Source organism: Entelurus aequoreus, linkage group LG06, assembly GCF_033978785.1.
Source record: "Entelurus aequoreus isolate RoL-2023_Sb linkage group LG06, RoL_Eaeq_v1.1, whole genome shotgun sequence".
NCBI lineage: Eukaryota > Metazoa > Chordata > Actinopteri > Syngnathiformes > Syngnathidae > Entelurus > Entelurus aequoreus.
This window is the reverse complement of record NC_084736.1, coordinates 45,400,873-45,420,642: the sequence shown is the minus strand read 5'-3', so window position 1 is coordinate 45,420,642 and position 19,770 is coordinate 45,400,873. Positions and strand designations below refer to the sequence as shown.

Here is a 19,770-nt window from a genome sequence, read left to right as displayed (position 1 = left end):
GACAGTTGCAATAGCCATTCAGATCACATGTTGTTGTCAGTGAGGCCTTCTAGATGGCCTAATGCAGCTATATAGTGATGTTATGAGCCAGGTAACATAAGAACTACATTACCCAGCATGCCACAGTAGTGAGGCGCATGTGCAGTAGCCCCGTTTACATTTACTGTAGACATGCCGGCAGCGGGATGTTTTTGATGAGCACGCTATGGAGTAAACTTTAAGAACTCAGCCAACACGCCTCGTCTGCATCTTTTATGATTAGACAAGACAACACAAGGCCATTTCAAGAAGGATATTTAAAGAGAAACTACATCTTGGGAGACCATCTCGGCCAACCCTGGAAGCTAGCTCAGTTGTCGATGAAAAGTGAGTTCAGATATTTTATTTCTTTATTTTTTCACCTTTAAAATGTTTTTTTGCAATTTAAATTTTGAAAGTACAACATAAGATATGTTTTAATTGCTGATGCGGGTTTATTGATTTTTAAATGCGCCAGAAAATAACCCATTTTGTACAATGCCCAGTAGTGAGTAAATGTGTTTCTGTATAGTATTTCTCCAGCAATGGTCAAGTGGTGACATAAATGATGGCATTTTGAGAGGTAATCATTGAAGTCGGACATCACTGAAGGCCTAGGTGGGAAACGCATGGCCCGCCACTGGTCAGATGAGACAAAATCAAAAAGTAAACGTGTCATTAATTAATTGAATTAATTGAATCATGAAATAATGAAATCAACAATTAAATTAAACATGAATTTAATAATTAATTAAATGATTACAGATTTAAATGTCATTTTGCATAAAATAAATTAATGACACATAAAAACACATGTATCTATTTATTTCTAATTATAATAAATTAATGACATTTAAGTTGTAAATTTTTTAAAATATTTTTTGCTCCTTAAATTAATCTGGCTGTCATTTCCCAAAATATCAGTTATTTTTGAGTAGTCAGTAGATAACTAACTGTACTTGGAACGCCCCCTTTCCAATATGCCGCGTGTGAGGTCATCTACAGAACTGGAGCTGTCACAGTTCAATTAAATGCACAACCGAGGAACCCAAGGATGCAGATGGATTGTGAGTAAAACAGTTCTTTATTTAACGAAAAAGTACTCACAACAATGATCCAAAATAGGAGATAAGAAAAAGCGACAGTGCGAAAAAGAGAACACAAAATGAGCACCGTGAAAAAAGAACAAAAGCTAATATAGAAAAATAACTAAACTTGGGTCGGAGTTGCAAGACGTGCAAACTACCATAGTACAACAAGCTGGATGGCACTGGAAATAACCAAGAAGTTAAGTAGCAAAAATTCAAGAAGCATAGGGGTCTTCTGACATGGAGAGTCGAGGAGTGGAATTGCAGAGTGCCATCCAGCTGACAAGGTGCTGCTTAAGTAGTGCTGGTGAGATTGGACACAGCTGTGCACGTCTCACAACCATACTTGCCAACCTTTAGACCTCCGAATTCTGGAGATTTGGGGGGGGCGTGGTTGAGGTGGGGGGCACATGGTTGAGGTGGGGGGTTGGGGAGGGGCATGATTGAGGTTGTCGGGGTTTGGTGGTCGCGGGGGTGTATATTGTAGCGTCCCGGAGGAGTTAGTGCTGCAAGGGGTTTTGGGTATGTTGTGTTACGGTGCGGATGTTCTCCCGAAATGTGTTTGTCATTCTTGTTTGGTGTGGGTTCACAGTGTGGCGCATATTTGTAACAGTGTTAAAGTTGTTTATACGGTCACCATCATTGTGACCTGTATGGCTGTTGATCAAGTATGCATTGCATTCACCTATGTGTGTGTTAAAGCCGCATATATTATGTGACTGGGCCGGCACACTGTTTGTCTGGAGTAAAGGCGGACGTGACGACAGGTTGTAGAGGACGCTAAAGGCAGTGCCTTTAAGGCACGCCCCCAATATTGTTGTCCGGGTGGAAATCGGGAGAAATTCGGGAGAATGGGTGCCCCGGGAGATTTTCGGGAGGGGCACTGAAATACGGGAGTCTCCCGGGAAAATCGAGAGCGTTGGCAAGTATGCTCACAACTCCGCCCACAGGGAAACACAGGAACTCTATGAGGAAGAAAAAAAGTAAGAGCCAGGTTTGCTGCACCAACAAAGGAAAACTGAACATACAAACCACAAGGTGGCAGCAGGCGGTGACAGGAGCACATTCTCCAGCATAGACAGTGTAGATAAAGGCATTAAAACAATTATTTTGATTATTTAATTGCATGTTTTTGTCATCCTGGTCCATGATTACTTCAACGCACCCCAAGATTACAACAATGACAAAAACTTGAAATGTCACAACATCATACAGTGCATGAATGTGGAGCTATCCATCAGCATTCAAACAAAGCAGAAAAAAGGAAAACAAAAATTATAAAATAAAATAAGCGGAAGAAGATGGATGGATGGATGGAAAACTACAATCTTGAGATTTTATCCTGAAGATGCCGTCAGTGTCATTCCAGAGGCATCAGTGCTGCTGCCCTTCTTTTTGTTTCTGGACTTAAACTCATTCTGGATTTCCAGGAAGGTTTTGTTCTTAGTCTCAGGGATAAAAAAGAAGAAGTAAATCGCCACCATAGTGCATATTCCCATAGACACCAGTAAGCAGTACTGCTGCAGATGGATCTGTGGAAACAAAGCATAACACTATTTTTTTTCCCGCTGACACAAATTGTTGTGTGTTGGTTTTATGTTGTGCTTTCATCAGTGGTTAGCTTCTTTGTACGAAAAAATAACTCCAAAAAGTATTGTGTAAACAATTTCAATAGAATGTGCATGTGAACTGCAATGTGAACGGAAATGCTAAAAGTTAGCACACTAGCCAGATCAGTCAAGTAACAAAATATGATTATAGATGTACAGTATACCTGCAAAATGAGCTACAAAAGCTAGCATGAAACATTAGCAAGGTAACATGCTACTGTTAGCATGCCAACAGTTAGCATACGTCAAGTACCACACTGTATGACTCTAAAGTGTATTCAGTGGAAACTCGATTTACAAACCCCTTTTCGTTTTACGTACCGCAGGCCGAATGAGAATATATGTAGAAATCATGTCTTGTACTAACGTTTCATCCACCCAGTGAGTGCCTGCAGAGGAGCCATTTTGTGCCCGGCAACACATCCATTTTGAGCGGGCTAATCGATCTCCGGTCCTCACCGCTTATTCAGTCAATAAAGTGCTGCTGTTAGCTAAGGTGCTACTTTGTGTACTTTTTAAGTGTTTTTAAGACTATTTACAACATTCTTCTAGTGTCACTAGCTCAATATGAGTCCAAAGAAAGCAATGGACAAGTAATGTGTGGTTTCAGATAGTCAGAAAGCATCCACAGCGTTGTCGACATTACCTCGACCTCCTTTCTGCAAAGAAGATTAACCAACAAGGCAAAGTGGATTTTACTTTTTTACTCCTGATTATTGTAGCCACCTGGCTGTTAACGTTAAGGAGTGATGTGATTTTAAACTGTGAGTGCACCACAGGGCTAGTGACAATGTGTGTGTGCCCAGTTCAGCAAGTTGTTGTTTTGACTTAAGTTAAAGTTAAAGTACCAAAGATTGTCACACACACACTAGGTGTGGTGAAATTTGTCCTCTGCATTTGACCCATCCCCTTGTTCACACCCTGGTAGGTGAGGGGAGCAGTGAGCAGCAGCGGTGCCGCGCCCAGGAATAATTTTTGTTGATTTAACCCCCAATTCCAACCCTTGCTAAGCAGGGAGGTAATGGGTCCCATTTTTATAGTCTTTGGTATGACTCGGCCGGGGTTTGAACTCACAACCTACCGATCTCAGGGCGGACACTCTAACCACTAGGCCACTGAGTAGGTTTGTAGACTTTGTTATTAAATAGAAAGTTGATCCATCACTTCCTTGTTATGTTAGTTTGAAATACAGTACTGTATAACACTTTATTTTGTGTTCTAAGTGTACAAACCTTAACTAAGATAAGGACTTATGTTGAGGGCTGGACCCAATATTCATGTTTACATTGTTTCTTAAGAATACATTTGCTTCAATATACAGTACAAACTGTTTTATTTATGAACCCTGTTCACGAACCATTTCTACCGCTTGCCCCTCTCAAATTAAATAAAGTGAGGTTCCACTGTACCTGCAAAAAAAGTTAAAAAAGCTTGTTTGCTATAGCGTTAGCATGCTAATATGGTAATGTTAGCATGCTAGCAAATGACTAATATTAGCAGGGAGCATTTGGACTTCATAAAGGTTTAAATTGGTTGAGAAATGTGGACGTACAGTAGGGAGGGGATTCATATGGCCCCACTCCTGGGTGGATCTCGCATGAGAGGAAGAGCGGCGTTAATAATTTTGCAAAGCAGTCTGCTGAACATGATGGAAAGTGCCACTCTACATAACAACTGACGCTGTGGTCAAAGTTAGAATTGCCACTAAACACATTTTAAGATATTCAACACTCGACTGCCATTTGGCGGAAAAAGTGGATAGTACACTCCCCCAAATCGTCACATTTCATGTGTCAGATAAAATGGGGCCATATGAATTACTTTCCTACTACCGTAATTTCCGGACTATAAGCCGCACCTGACTATAAGCCGCACCAGCTAAATTTAGGGGAAAATACAGATTGCTCCACATATAAGCCGCACCCGACTATAAGCCGCAGGGTTTTGATGTGTAATTACCGTAGTATATAGGGGTTCCTGCTACCACGGAGGGGATTGTCGGGACAGAGATGACTGTTTGGGAACGCAAAGCGTCCCATTTATTAACAATAAATCTTTCAATCATTCAATCAAACTTTCACATCTTTGACATGGCGAACAGCATTCGTGCAGAGTACAAATAATACAACGGTGCAAAGTAATACAAAGTGCTCGCCTGTACGTTATCAAAATAACCAGCCTACCGGTATATGAAAAGTCAGTCTTTAATCATTGTGTCATCGTCTTCCTCCTGCGTACTAAAACCACCGAAATCCTCTTCGTCGGTGTCGGAGAAGAACAGGCCGTAAATAAGCCGCACCCTTGTATAAGCCGCAAGGACCAGAACGAGGAGAAAAAGTAGCGGCTTATAGTCCGGAAATTACGGTAACTCTTTAACAAAGAATAAATGTTACACGACCAGTCTGGTTGCGCCAAACACTAAATCTATCAAAGCATTCATTAAAGTTAAACAAAAATAATACAACAAGAGAAGTATCCCATGCTCTTCTTTTGAAAAGTCCTTCTCTACAGAAGATAAATCAACAATGTTATTTGCTCATGGGGCTGGACAGGACATGACAAAAAAAAAGAAAGAAAACGAGAACAAATGTTACGAAAATTGAGAATTATGGGAAAAAGGGAATTTTTGTAACTTTGAAAATTCTTGATTTGAATGTCCAGCATGTGTGTTTATGGTGAAATGGTTTGAATCGGTTGAGAAATGTAGGAAGTGTGGAAGTTTAAAAAGTTGCCCATTTTCATCAAACATATATTAATGCTGTTCCCCTAGGGGAAACTGGGTAACACATGGCGCACTGACAAAGCTTAACCTATTGTTACTATAACAATCTACAAGGTCAATACAGTTTGCTTCTTTTTCTTCCCCTCCATTTATTTGCTTTCTTTTGTATTTCAAGTTATCATTACATGTATGTATTGTTGCATTTAAAACAATTGTATTGTTGATAATAGAGGTCATGATTGTTATTATTCATTATCAATAGCGCTATTTCTATTGGTATTTGTATTACTCCATTTGTAGTGTAGTAATGTTCATTGTCATTTCTGTGTTATTAATATTTACTTCACTAACTGCTTCTTTGCAATCACTTTTACCATCACATTTGTACATATTGTATTCGCTTATGCTGTTCTGTTGTTGTTGTTGTTGTTATTGTTGTGTTTGTTGTTGTTGTCTCTTTGTCTTATCCCCCTGTGGTCCCTGCAATTTCCCCCCTCTGTCTTCCTTTTTTCCCTCTTTCTATCCCCTCCTGCTCCGGCCCGGCTGCACCAAATAATAATATAAATCCATTTAATAAAGTCAAATACAAATAAGGCAACAAGATAAATATCCTACACTATCCTACACTTCTCTTTTGTAAAGTAAATCTGTACACAAAATATGGGCATCTACATCAACAATATGATTTGCCTGAGTAGCTGGACAGGACAAAAATAAATAAATAAATAAAAAATACAATAAAATAAAAAGTTGCCCAATCATTTCGAATAGGAACAAATGTCAGAGAAAACGTGGAATTCCTGGAAATTGAAATTTTTGGAGAATAAAACAATGTGGGAGATGAATGTTATGTTACTTTGCAGCCTTCAAACAATAGAATGTTTATATTCATAAGAGTTGGACATTAGAGTTTCCTCAAAATCATGTTGCCTTTACTGTACTCACCACAATAAAAGGGAAGCTCATGCTGATTAAAAACAAGCTGGTCCAGTTTATGGAGCCTGCAATCATGTAGGCTGCAGGCCGTGAGTTTTGTGTGAACAGATCCATGGTCAAGACGTTAGTCACAGCGCCTTGGGAGAGAACAAAGAAGACGCCACTGTCACATGGAGCTTTTGAAGTGAAACAAATGTAAAAAAAAAACGTTTACCAGGTCCTAATCCAAAACTCAGAATGAAGGCAAAAATACATGCCATGCTCAGGTAAGGAAAAACTGAACTGGTTTCCTGGGTATCAAGCAAAAAACACAAAGATGTGCTTAATGCAACATATACTAGTACATATATTATGTTTGCGTGTGAACTTTAATACCTGTAAGGTGATGGTCAGAGTGAACAAAATGCAGCAGATACTCATCAGCGTGTATCCCCCAATAATCAGCACCTTCCTTCCCAGCCTCTCAATGAGCAAACCCTGCGAGACATGCAGCACATGACAAGTCTGAAAACATTGCATGAAAGCACTTCCTCTCCATCTGGTACTGACCTTTCATGCTACTTGTGCCCATTTTGTTCCATCACACTGCACGGCAGTAATGTGCATTATTTTCAGAAAACATCTTACAAAGAACATATGAGCCCAGCTATTTCACATCCTATTGATATTTTTTTATGTGTTTCAGACTCAAGGTATTTATGTTTTTTACAGATAAGATAAGGCATTTACAGTACAAACTCTGTTCTTAAACACCCATTCATCCATTTGTTTTATACTGCTTGTCCTCACAAGGCTGACGGGTGACCTGGAGCCCAACATAATTAGGAATATGACCAAAGTAATGAGAATAACATGACTCTACAGCAGGGCCCATAATCAGAATTTTATATGAACTACTAAACATTTTTTCGCACACTTTTGTAGTAATGTGAAATGATTCTTATCCTTTAATCTAACTTGAATTAAATTTGATGTATCTTTTGTACTAAAACAAATTAGTGGGAAAAATATTTATCAATAATTATTTTATTTTTTTACATCATTCAAACATACATTGATAATTTACGAGTACGGGTGCTACAAACAAATGATGTACATCCAGATCACGATTTGTATTTATCCCGATTCTAGATGGATTAATCATTTTTCAATTATTTTTAAAACATTTTTTCTTAAATAATCAATTTTTGAATTAAAAACATTGAAGAACTGCTATTGATATTATTATTGTACTTTATGCTGTTGCCTTTATACATTTTTGGTTTGCCTTTTTTATAGTGGGAAAAAAATGCTGAATATTATTTGGGGGGTAAAACAGTAACAAATGTAACATCATTCAAACATACATTGATAAAGATCACTAGTAAGGGTGATACAAAAAAATATTTTTTCAATACTTAAATGTATTTTTTTTTTTTGAGAATCAATTTTTTAATGAAAAACATTGAACAACTGCTATTGATATTATTAATTATAATTCATACAGTTGCCTTTACACATTTTGGGTTTTCCTTTTTTATAGTATTACTTAGTGCATTTCTTCTCAATTGCTTAGTAAATTTTTATCCGACTGTAAGTTAGCTGGGATTGGGTTGGAGTTTTGGTTGCTCTATTTTCCTATATTAGACTGATTCACATTCTGTGATTTTTGTAAATACAATTTAAAAAAACTCTTTAAAAAAATGTTTTTAGGCCAAAGCTGTGCGTATAAGTCAGCAGTGCCCAAACTACCGTATTTTTCGGAGTATAAGTCGCACCGGCCGAAAATGCATAATAAAGAAGGAAAAAAACATATATAAGTCGCACTGGAGTAGAAGTCGCATTTTTGGGGGAAATTTATTTGATAAAACCCAACACCAAGTATAGACATTTGAAAGGCAATTTAAAATAAAATAAAAAATAGTGAACAACAGGCTGAATAAGTGTATGTTATATGACGCATAAATAACCAACTGAGAACATGCCTGGTATGTTAACGTAACATATTATGGTAAGAGTCATTCAAATAACTATAACATATAGAACATGCTATACGTTTACCAAACAATCTGTCACTCCTAATTACTAAATCCGATGAAATCTTATACGTCTAGTCCAGGGGTCACCAACCTTTTTGAAAGCAAGAGCTACTTCTTGGGTAGTGATTAATGCGAAGGGCTACCAGTTTGATACACACTTAAATAAATTGCCAGAAATAGCCAATTTGCTCAGTTTACCTTTAACTCTATGTCATTATTCATAATTAATGATATTTACACTTAATTGAACGGTTTAAAAGAGGAGAAAACACGAAAAAAATGACAATTAAATTTTGAAACATAGTTTATCTTCAATTTCGACTCTTTAAAATTCAAAATTCAACCGAAAAAAAGAAGAGAAAAACTAGCTAATTCGAATCTTTTTGAAAAAATAAAAAAAATTATTTATGGAACATCATTAGTAATTTTTCCTGACTAAGATTAATTTTAGAATTTTGATGACATGTTTTAAATAGGTTAAAATCCAATCTGCACTTTGTTAGAATATATAACAAATTGGACCAAGCTATATTTCTAACAAAGACAAATCATTATCTCTTCTAGATTTTCCAGAACAAACATTTTAAAAGAAAATCAAAAGACTTTGAAATAAGATTTAAATTTGATTCTACAGATTTTCTAGATTTGCCAGAATAATTTTTTTGGAATTTTAATCATAATAAGTTTGAAGAAATATTTCACAAATATTCTTCGTCGAAAAAACAGAAGCTAAAATGAAGAATTAAATTAAAATGTATTTATTATTCTTTACAATAAAAATAAAAAATTTTACTTGAACATTGATTTAAATTGTCAGGAAAGAAGAGGAAGGAATTTAAAAGGTAAAAAGGTATATGTGTTTAAAAATCCTAAAATCCTTTTTAAGGTTGTATTTTTTCTCTAAAATTGTCTTTCTGAAAGTTATAAGAGGCAAAGTAAAAAAAAATAATGAATTTATTTAAACAAGTGAAGACCAAGTCTTTAAAATATTTTCTTGGATTTTCAAATTCTATTTGAGTTTTGTCTCTCTTAGAATTAAAAATGTCGGGCAAAGCGAGACCAGCTTGCTTGTAAATAAATACAATTTAAAAAATAGAGGCAGCTCACTGGTAAGTGCTGCTATTTGAGCTATTTTTAGAACAGGCCGGCGGGCTACTCATCTGGTCCTTACGGGCTACCTGGTGCCCGCGGGCACCGCGTTGGTGACCCCTGGTCTAGTCTCTTACGTGAATGAGCTAAATAATATTATTTGATATTTTACGTTAATGTGTTAATAATTTCACACATAAGTCGCTCCTGAATGTAAGTCGCACCCCCGGCCAAACTTTGAAAAAAACTGCGACTTATAGTCCGAAAAATACGGTAGCTTTTGTAACCTATAACCTGTTTTGAAAAGGTTTTACTATAATTTATGTACAAGCAAATATACAGTACAGGCCAAAAGTTTGGACAAACCTTTTCATTTCAATGCATTTTCTTTATTTTCATGACTATTTACATTGTAGATTGTCACTGAAGGCATCAGCACTATGACATCTGTGAAGTGAAAACCTTCTTGAAGCTCATCGAGAGAATGCCAAGAGTGTGCAAAACAATAATCAGAGCAAAGGGTGGCTATTTTGAAGAAACTAGAATATAAAACATGTTTTCAGTTATTTCACCTTTTTTTGTTAAGTACATAACTCTATATGTGTTCATTCATAGTTTTGATGCCTTCAGTGACAATCTACAATGTAAATAGTCATGAAAATAAAGAAAACACATTGAATGAGAAGGTGTGTCCAAACTTTTGGCCTGTACTGTATATATTACGGGGGTCATGTTGAATCGAAAATCGATTTTGAATCGAGCCGTCACCCTAAAATTTGGAATTGAATCGTTAAGTGTCCAAAAATTCCCACCTCTAAAGATAATTACGTCAATCCGGATCAGGTTTTGAACCCTGTTTCATCTGGCAGAGCAGGAAGCGAGTGGGAATAAGTTTGCGGTAAAAATGAATATGAACCACCCTGCCATTCATTGATTGACATTTTCCATGCGCTTTGTCATGAAAAAGGGGACCCCCATGGATCATGGGCCCTACGCACAGCAAGTGTTCTGCATTTATGGTGTGCCGGTGAGTCACACAAAACCAGGGTTAAACCACCGTAACGCTTAACAGCTCAGTGACATCAGCACATTGCACAAGAGCTCATGTCAGCGAGCATCGAAAGATGTATTTTGGGCAGGTGCTTGTTAATTTTTTAATTACTACTAGCCTAAAAGTGAAGTGTATTATATATTTATATAGCGCTTTTCTCTAGTGACTCAAAGCGCTTTACATAGTGAAACACAATACCTAAGTTACATTTAAACCAATGTGGGTGACACGGGGGGCAGGCGGGTAAAGTGTCTTGCCCAAGGACACAACGGCAGTGACTAGGATGGCAGAAGCTGGGATCGAACCTGGAACCCTCAAGTTGCTGGCACGGCCACACTACCAACCGAGCTATACCGCCCCTAAAAGAAGACTGCTTACCATACACGTTCTTACTATTTTACTTTTAACAGTGCTTAACTTGTTTTTACACAGTAAGAAAATAAAAAGCAAGATGCGTGCTGCACTACGGTGGCTTCTCAGTTATTTTTTGTCATGACCCCACCTGGGGACATAAATTCCCTTGACCCCTTGAATTTAACTACTGACAACATGATAATATTCATAATATTGATGATATTCATATATTTATCTGTACAATTATTTATCTATCTCTACAAAGCACTGTGTGAGTTACATTCTTTACATATGCCACTGACGACGACTGTTTTTTCTTCTCATTCCGCTCACAAACTTCTCTTCACCTCCATTCGCTCTGTACACGTGTTCCAGTGTACTTACTGCTTCTACAGCACAGGTGTCAAACTCAGGGCCCGGGGACCAGACGTGGCCCGCCACTTCATTAAAGTATCAATAAAGTACTGTAACTTTTCTTACTAAATGTATTCTTTCTTTCTATTTTGGGAGAAAAATATATATGTGCTTCATGTAATCGCAAATTATGTTAACTTAAATTTTGTCTGATTATGCAAAAAAATGTTTTATTTAAAAAAAAATATATAAATAAATACTAATAATAATGATTTCAAAGCAAGTTATCCATCAAATTGTGCAATGTAAAAGTAGCAATAGATTTCATGGTAAAATTGTGAAATTTACTGTGGTTTTTACAGCATTTTTCTTTAAATAAAAAAACTGTACTTTTTTACTGTAATAAACTGTGGTGCCGTTTTGGCATTTACAGTAATACACCGAAAAATCTACAGTTGTTGATTTTACTGTAAAATTGCAGTTTTTTTTTAAAATTTACAGTATAAAAAAAACACATGTAAATTTTACAGTAAAATTCTGGCAACTGTGCTGCATTTTTTTAACCATAAAAACAGCAGTACTGTTTTTCCATTTACAGTAATATACACTACATTTTGAGGTGAAATTATTGCAACTTACCATATATATATTTTTTTAACTTTTAAAAAAATCTATTAATAAAATGCATTAAAAAATTGTATAGTAAATGGTAAATGGGTTATACTTGTATAGAGCTTTCTACCTTCAAGTTACTCAAAGCGCTTTGACACTATTTCCACATTCACCCATTCACACACTGATGGAAGCTGCCATGCAAGGCCCTAAACACGGCCCACCAGGAGTAAGGGTGAAGTGTCTTGCTCAAGGACACAACGGACGTAATGAGGTTGGTAGAAGGTGGGGAGGAACCCTCAGGTTGCTGGCATGGCCACTCTCCCAACTTCGCCACGCCGTCCACAATAGTAATAGTATTCACTGTTAGAAGTGGCCCTCTGGGGCCAAACATAACTGCGATGTGGCCCTCAGTGAAAACGACTTTGACACCTCTGTTCTACGGGGTAGAACAGAGGTGTCAAAGCTTGCTCGCCGTATTCATGAAACATTTATTTTGCCCTATTAATGTTATATTCAACCTTTTGCTTTATTATATTATCATATTCCATTCTTTGTTTGCAAAGTTTGATCCATGTTTCCTGATTATACTGTTTGGACAATGTGTCCTGCAATTGTTTGATTCCATTCAATAATTAATTTTTTTCAGCACGTTTGTTTTTTATTCTTAAAGCTTGCAATCCTAATAAGTTCTCCTCTTACACAACACTTAAGTGCTTCCCATATTGTGGAGATGTCAGAGACAGAATCCTGGTTATTGTTAATCAAATCTGAAATAAATTATTTAATTTGTAATTTATTTTCCTCACTTTCCAATAAAGATATATTAATTTATAATTTAATTTATATTAATATTCTTGTCTTCATGAAAGAAAGGAATCTATATGTGTTAAACATGCTTGTAGTATCATTAAAACCCTTTAACTTGTTAACAAAAACGTCTTTTTCATAAATAAATAAATATAAATTATATATATGAATGAGGTAAATCCTCTCGACTTGGTCAATTAAAAAGTGTAAAGTGAAAAGTGTGGGCACCCCTGAATTAAAGACTGACTTTATAGTTCTGATGTTTGCTTTTAGGAATAGTTAGCTTATTTTTGATACTTTATACTCCAATTTGCATTATTTTCTGTGTATTGAGTTCAAATGTCATGGTTTCAAATACTTTCAAGTTAATATGTTGTGTCTAAATTAAACAATTAAGCCAGCCTTATATTAAAAAAAAAAAACAAAAACGGTCGTTAAAGAAAGTAATCTGAGGTCTGGCAATGACGACAAGCGAGTGTACCTTCAAAAATGATTTCTATTTTATGGTAAACGTACAACTTATTGTAATGTTGCTTTATCCCTTTTCTGCACTACTACAGTATAAAACATCACATGCCCAATAGTCTTTGGGGCAAATGAAATGTAAAATACTCACACGTGCCAAAACAGTGAGGCATTCACAGGCACCAGTGCCCATGGTTGCATATGGTATTTTGTCATTAGGAATTCCTGCTTGTCTGAACACATAATCTGTGTAAAAATAGATCTGTGGAAAAAACAGAAGAGAATAGATTCAAAATTAATTGTTCATTAATTGAACGATTTGCAGTATGAAGAAGACATTTATAGCAGGGGTATTAAACTAAATTGTTTTGGGGGCCATTTTATCCAGTAGGCAAAGGATCTTTCCATTTTTGTATATTTTTGAGAAACAGCATCCTCTATGGTAGACATTTGATTTTGGTCTACTTGTCAGAGTTACAGGAGATATTTCTGTAAAAAAGCTAGTCAAAGATCATCTCTATGACAGCACTCAAGTGTTTTTAAGAATCTGCTGCAAAAATATGAGTGTCTCACAAGTTTTTTTGAACTGAACTTGCGGGCCACCAGTTGAATAGCACAAATGGTGAAAAAGAGAGGATCTAAAATGGAACCTTGAGGAACACCACTCGTATAACTAAAGACGTTGAACAAATAACTGCTGACTGCATCTGAAGTAAACAAGATACAGCAACACCTTAGTTACATAAATCACATTGTAATTACCAAAAAGGAGAGTACTTAGAGAGGTGCCTTGAGGAATGCCTCAGTTATGTAAAATACAAGTTTGGACCCCAGTGTTCTGTGTTTGCTACCAAAGTCTGCCAATGAGTTTACAGTGGTCACATACGGCGTTGATTCCATTGAGCTGCTCAGCTGCATTGAGAAGCATGATGGTGATAAGCTGCCAGCGCATGTCGCGGTCCGCAAACAGTTCCCACGGCTTTTTGGCCGTGATTCCAACCAGGTTGTTCGTCTCGTTCTCAATTTCTTTTTCACAATTTGCAGCACCGTGGAGTTGCTTTCTGGCTGCGTGGGAGAAGAGACAATGTGTTGACTGATGTCCTCACATATCCGGAAAGGCACGAGGTCCTTTTTTTGTGATAAAACAAAAAGGTTGACTGCATCAAATATGATCACATGCTTGATCTTCTGGTGATGAAAGCATATGTTTCTGCCTGTGGCGATTTCTGCTAAAATCATGTTCACTGAACAGAATCAGACAGTCCTTTTACCTTTTTTGCATCCCTCATCATCTCCTCTGTCAATGAGGACAAAGCCAGGACTCTCCGGGAACCAGGGGAGGGTCAGGAGCTGCATGATCGCTGGGATAGCCGTGGTGGACAGCAGAATGGGCCAATACTCTTCTCTACCCAGCAGCTCTCTGTTGAACCACACAGCTTGTCTCGTACTATACACACACTTCCAAATATTGACATGTTACGCCAGTCATAACAATAAAATATGTTTACTTGAGCCCCATCACTTGTCCAGTCAGGATCCCCCCAGTGAGAAAAACATAGGTCCCCATTCCCAAGAGGCCACGGATGGCAGTCGGAGCGATTTCGGTCAAGTACAAAGGTTGAACACAAAGGCCAATGCCTACGTATATGTAAGTAACATATGGTCACATATGGTAAGCAAATATTTGTTGAACATTCTAAGCATATTTCATTATTTGTCACCTGCATTTACTCCAATAATAAGACGGCCGAGGATGATGAGTTCAAACGATCCTGTTCCATAGCTCAGACCCATCATCAGTGCAGCAGTTATTGCCAGAATGTTGTTAGTCAACAACGTCCCTTTCCTGCAGCAACATAGACGTATGACCTTATATGACATGACACTGAAGCCACAACATTAGGTACACCACACATCTAATGAGAAAGTTGTCAACTCAGTTTATCCATTGAACAAAGTGTGTGGTTTGCGGTTGTCTGAAGTTGTCTTCTGTGAACTCTTTGGAACAGGGGTGGCCAAACTTTTTCTACAGTCGAGCTAATTTTCAAGTAACCAAGTCGAGGGGATCTACCTCATTTATATATATAGTTTATATTAATTTATTAATTTATTTTGGTTAACAAGTTAACGGTGTTTAATGATAATACAAGCATGTTTAACATATAGATTCCTTTCTTTCATGAAGACAAAAATATAAGTTGGTGTATTACCTGATTCTGATGACATGCATTGATTGGAATCAGACAGTAGTGCTGATAACGTCCGCATTTTCAAATGGAGGAGAAAAAAAGTCCTCCTTTCTGTCCAATACCATATAAAAGTGGTTGTTTTTTGACATCTTATTTGTCCAGCTTCCATATTCATTTTTATACACTTTACAATAAATACATTGACGCCAAATTCCGTAGCTTGCTAGCTTGTGCACGCCAGCTTTCTGAGACTATTATTTTGTTAGCGCAGGCAGGATGAAGCAGCGCTTTTATTGTGAAGACAGGAACTGTGCAGTCGATCTTTAGAGTTTTGACAGCAGGTACGGCGCAAGTGTCTGTTGAAATAAAAAGTTTTTCTCGCCTTCCTGTCGGTCATTTATTCTTAATAATGAGCTCACAGCAACCAGCGTCATCTGTGACGAAAGTGACGTATTGGTGAAGATCGCAAATTTTTAGGTGTATTTTTTTAATGCCTGGCTGGCGATCGACTGACACAGCCTCCGCGATTGACCGGTAGCTCGCGACTGATGTTATGGGCACCCCTGCTCTGGAGACTTTCAAATTTCATTATATTCAAAGCCAAACAGGACATAAAAGTCCTTGAAAATATTTTGTATTAAAAATAAAATGTTGCCTCAAATTTGTTAATAGACTTCAGTCCTAAAAAAAATATATAAATTATTTCAAGCTTGTTTTTTTTTTACAGGTTAAAATGACTAAATTAACTAATATTACGCAAATGTAGACTAATTGACGACTGTGGCATCATTTGAACAAAAGGCCTACAATGGGTTAAAATCAGGGCTGCCAAAAACAACTCCTTAACTCATGTGATTAATCACAAAAAAAATTATCGCATGAATAATTTATCACCGCAGATTAAAGGCCTACTGAAACCCACTACTACCGACCACGCAGTCTGATAGTTTATATATCAATGATGAAATCTTAACATTGCAACACATGCCAATATTTCCGGGTTAGATTACTAAAGTGCAATTTTAAATTTTGCGCCGAAATATCCTGCTGAAAACGTTTCGGTATGATGACGCCTGCGCGTGACGTCACGGATTGTAGAGGACATTTTGGGACAGCATTGTGGCCAGCTATTAAGTCGTCTGTTTTCATCGCAAAATTCCACAGTATTCTGGGCATCTGTGTTGGTGAATCTTTTGCAATTTGTTCAATGAACAATGGAGACAGCAAAGAAGAAAGCTGTAGGTGGGAAGCGGTGTATTGCGGCAGGTGTTGTGCCGGATAACGCACCCCCGCCGTAGAATGCACCCCCGCCGTAGAATGCACCCCCTGACTGTTGTGCCGGATAACACAGCTGGTGTTTCATTGTTTACATTCCCGAAAGATGACAGTCAAGCTTCACCATTGGCCTGTGGAGAACTGGGACAACAGAGACTCTTACCAGGAGGACTTTGAGTTGGATACGCAGACGGGGTACCGTGAGTATGCAGCTGCAGCTTCCAAACATTTGATCGCTTGCCCGTACGTGCGTGGTGCTATGTGCATGTCACGTACGTAACTTTGGGGACTTTGGGGAAATATATGTGCTGTATGAACTTTGGGGAGGTGAACGGTACTTTGGGCTGTGGGATTGAGTGCGTTGTGCAGGTGTTTGAGTTGTATTGGCGGGTTATATGGACGGGAGGGGGGAGGTGTTTGTTATGAGGGATTAATTTGTGGCATATTAAATATAAGCCTGGTTGTGTTGTGGCTAATAGAGTATATATATGTCTTGTGTTTATTTACTGTTTTAGTCATTCCCAGCTGAATATCAGGTCCCACCCGCCTCTCACAGCATCTTCCCTATCTGAATCGCTCCCACTGCCCTCTAATCGTTCACTCTCACTTTCCTCATCCACAAATCTTTCATCCTCGCTCAAATTAATGGGGAAATCGTTGCTTTCTCGGTCCGAATCGCTCTCGCTGCTGGTGGCCATGATTGTAAACAATGTGCAGATGTGAGGAGCTCCACAACCGGTGACGTCACGCGCGTATCGTCTGCTACTTCCGGTACAGGCAAGGCTTTTTTTATCAGCGACCAAAAGTTGCGAACTTTATCGTCGATGTTCTCTACTAAATCCTTTCAGCAAAAATATGGCAATATCGCAAAATGATCAAGTATGACACATAGAATGGACCTGCTATCCCCGTTTAAATAAGAAAATCGCATTTCAGTAGGCCTTTAATCAAGCAAGTTTATTTTGACAGCATATGTCCTTTACCTTAGTTGCGGATGGTTACCTGGTGTGTTTGCTTCCAAATTTCACTTCAAAAATACATCCAGACGGACGGGACTTTATATTATATAATACTTTTATTAAACTGCTACCAAGTTTTGAGCAAACGAATGACGAGTAAAACATTTTTTAAATGTCACTGGATGACATTCTGACAATAAACTTGTACTTGTGTCCAAACATCAGGGCCTTTTTAAAGTTGATTTAAACCATGCAAGCGAGTGATAACTTGTGATTAATCATGATTAATCCAACTAAAAAAGTGATACAAATTAAATAATCATTTGTGAGCATTAGTCAACTTTTTTTTTTTTTAATTACATGTTTGGTATTTTTGTTTAGGGATGAAATTGATTAAAAGATCTGAGCAAAGAAAGAAAGAAAAAAATCCCAAATGTTTTTACGCCTTTTGAAAAATTAAGGACTTTTATGTAAGGCTGCAACGATTAATCAAATAATTACTAATTATTAGGTTACTATTAATTAGACTAGAAAAAAGCTTTGATTTATATTCTTGATTAACTGTTTAATGAGTGTAACTAATTAATATTGACACAATTCGTACCGCATGGAGTGCAGGGAATGCGTGAAATATTAAAATGCGTGAACATAGTTTCCGCACATGACAGCGGTTTTGTGGGGGGGTTGTGATCTGTGTGGCAGCGAACAGCGAAGATTTTTAAAATATATTTTTTCCTTAATACACACATGTTAAAAGTGAAATTTCAATAATGATGATTTGCATTTATTATAAAAAAAGAAAGAAGGTCTTGGCATGCAGAAAAATTGATGTTTATTTCAACAATTTTCCCTAAAACAAGCTTTGCAGCTATGAAGTATGTTTTATCCGATTGACATAATCGATAGCTGCAGGCCTACTGATATGTCCTTTTAGGCTATGGGATATTGTGAAATAACAAGTGCAAGTGTATCATAAACATGTGAAATCATTGGACATTGACATTTTTAAATGTAACATTAAAAAACTCTTATTGGAAAAAACGCAAACTAAAACTGAAATTACTGAATTTACTGAAAGGGCAAAAACATTTCTAAAGAAATGAGGTAACCAAAATACGGCGTAAAAAAGTAGCTGCCGGATTGTTCACATTGCTCTTGTCTTGAATCATAATTCATGTGATTCATTAAAAAAATTAAATCCATACCTCCCCAGCTTTATTGACAATGTTCCTCCAACTGTCACTCCTATTAGTCCTCCAAGGGTAAATATTGACACAATGATGGACCACAATAAGGTGAGAGCGTCCTCTGCAATTCCGGTCTGATAACGCACTATCCACGTTTGGTTGATGAAATCTTGCACATGCTACAAACATGGAAAATATAGATATACCACATTGATCAAAATGAGAAAATGTCCCAAAAATAGAGCATTATTACCTTAGTGGGTGCATTAATGACGGAGACGTTATATCCATACTGGAAGCTTCCTCCTATACAAGCAGCAAAGGTTGCCAGAAGAAGGGATTTGTTTGGAAACTCCAGGAAAGACAGGCAAGCACAAAGAAGAAAAAATGTAATTTCACCCCACTGCAAAACAACTTAACACAACATACCTTTATACCCCGTCTTGTTTCTTCCGGCTGTTTAATCAACATAGGCGTATATTCATTATCGTCCCTATTATCTTTCGGCATTTTGTCTGTTCCCCACACAGCGTCCTTCTTAAGCTCGCTCTCGAAAAGAAAACCAAATCTGATGAGAAAACGGTTTTATACTGCAGCAAAACACTGTTCTTGAGTCATAACAATATGACCGTGGCCTGTGAAGAATCGACACATTTCCACTTTGAAACAATTTCACACATGGGGCCGTAAAATGTCGATATTGCAAGAACTTTTCCCATAAAAAACTAACTGGAGTAATTCATGAAGTCTACAAATGTAATTATACAGCTTACAAAATAGTGACAAAAATGTATTTTCTTTTTGGTGTCAAAGCAGGCCAGTACGTTTTATGCATTTGTGTTACAGCTACAGGACGTACAGTATGAAGAATTGAGTAAATTACCTTGATTCACATGTCAAGAACAAAGGTTGCGACTTTAATTTGTAGTAAATCATTTCAACAAAGTATTACGGTGAAACAAGCTAATTTTAGTGTGGATGACTAACATTTCCAAACTAAGACCAGCCCTTTAATGTGGTGTTTTTTTTACTA

General features: G+C 37.2%; 1 protein-coding gene across 2 annotated transcripts; it reads right to left on the bottom strand.

Annotated features, from left to right (window-relative positions):
• Positions 1–1,126: 1,126 nt before the first annotated feature.
• On the bottom strand, positions 1,127–19,276 carry LOC133652248 (solute carrier family 2, facilitated glucose transporter member 11-like). Of its 2 annotated transcripts, XR_009826553.1 has the most exons (13): positions 19,167–19,276; positions 18,991–19,089; positions 18,756–18,916; positions 14,849–14,973; positions 14,636–14,765; positions 14,399–14,547; positions 14,014–14,192; positions 13,279–13,389; positions 6,750–6,851; positions 6,589–6,664; positions 6,384–6,511; positions 2,139–2,638; positions 1,127–2,071 (listed from the first exon to the last, which is right to left on the bottom strand). XR_009826553.1 is itself a non-coding variant. In XM_062050783.1 (12 exons), exons 1-12 carry the CDS (start codon positions 19,245–19,247, stop codon positions 2,444–2,446), a joined length of 1,536 nt encoding a protein of 511 aa, XP_061906767.1. In that variant the 5' UTR covers positions 19,248–19,276; the 3' UTR covers positions 1,127–2,443. The 2 variants fall into 2 exon arrangements, 1 of the variants encoding a protein (XP_061906767.1); XM_062050783.1 differs by having other exon boundaries at positions 1,127–2,638.
• Between the last annotated feature and the right edge of the window lie 494 nt (positions 19,277–19,770).

What these genes read in the sequence shown, in the direction of transcription:
- LOC133652248 (XM_062050783.1), bottom strand. Translation starts at nt 19,247, where the DNA reads ATGCCGAAAGATAATAGGGACGATAATGAATATACGCCTATGTTGATT. An exon ending in TTGTCAATAAAGCTGGGGAG is followed by an intron (nt 14,974 to 18,755) that starts GTATGGATTTAA and finishes ATGTTGCTGCAG; the next exon opens with GAAAGGGACGTTGTTGACTA. An exon ending in GGACAAGTGATGGGGCTCAA is followed by an intron (nt 14,548 to 14,635) that starts GTAAACATATTT and finishes GTGGTTCAACAG; the next exon opens with AGAGCTGCTGGGTAGAGAAG.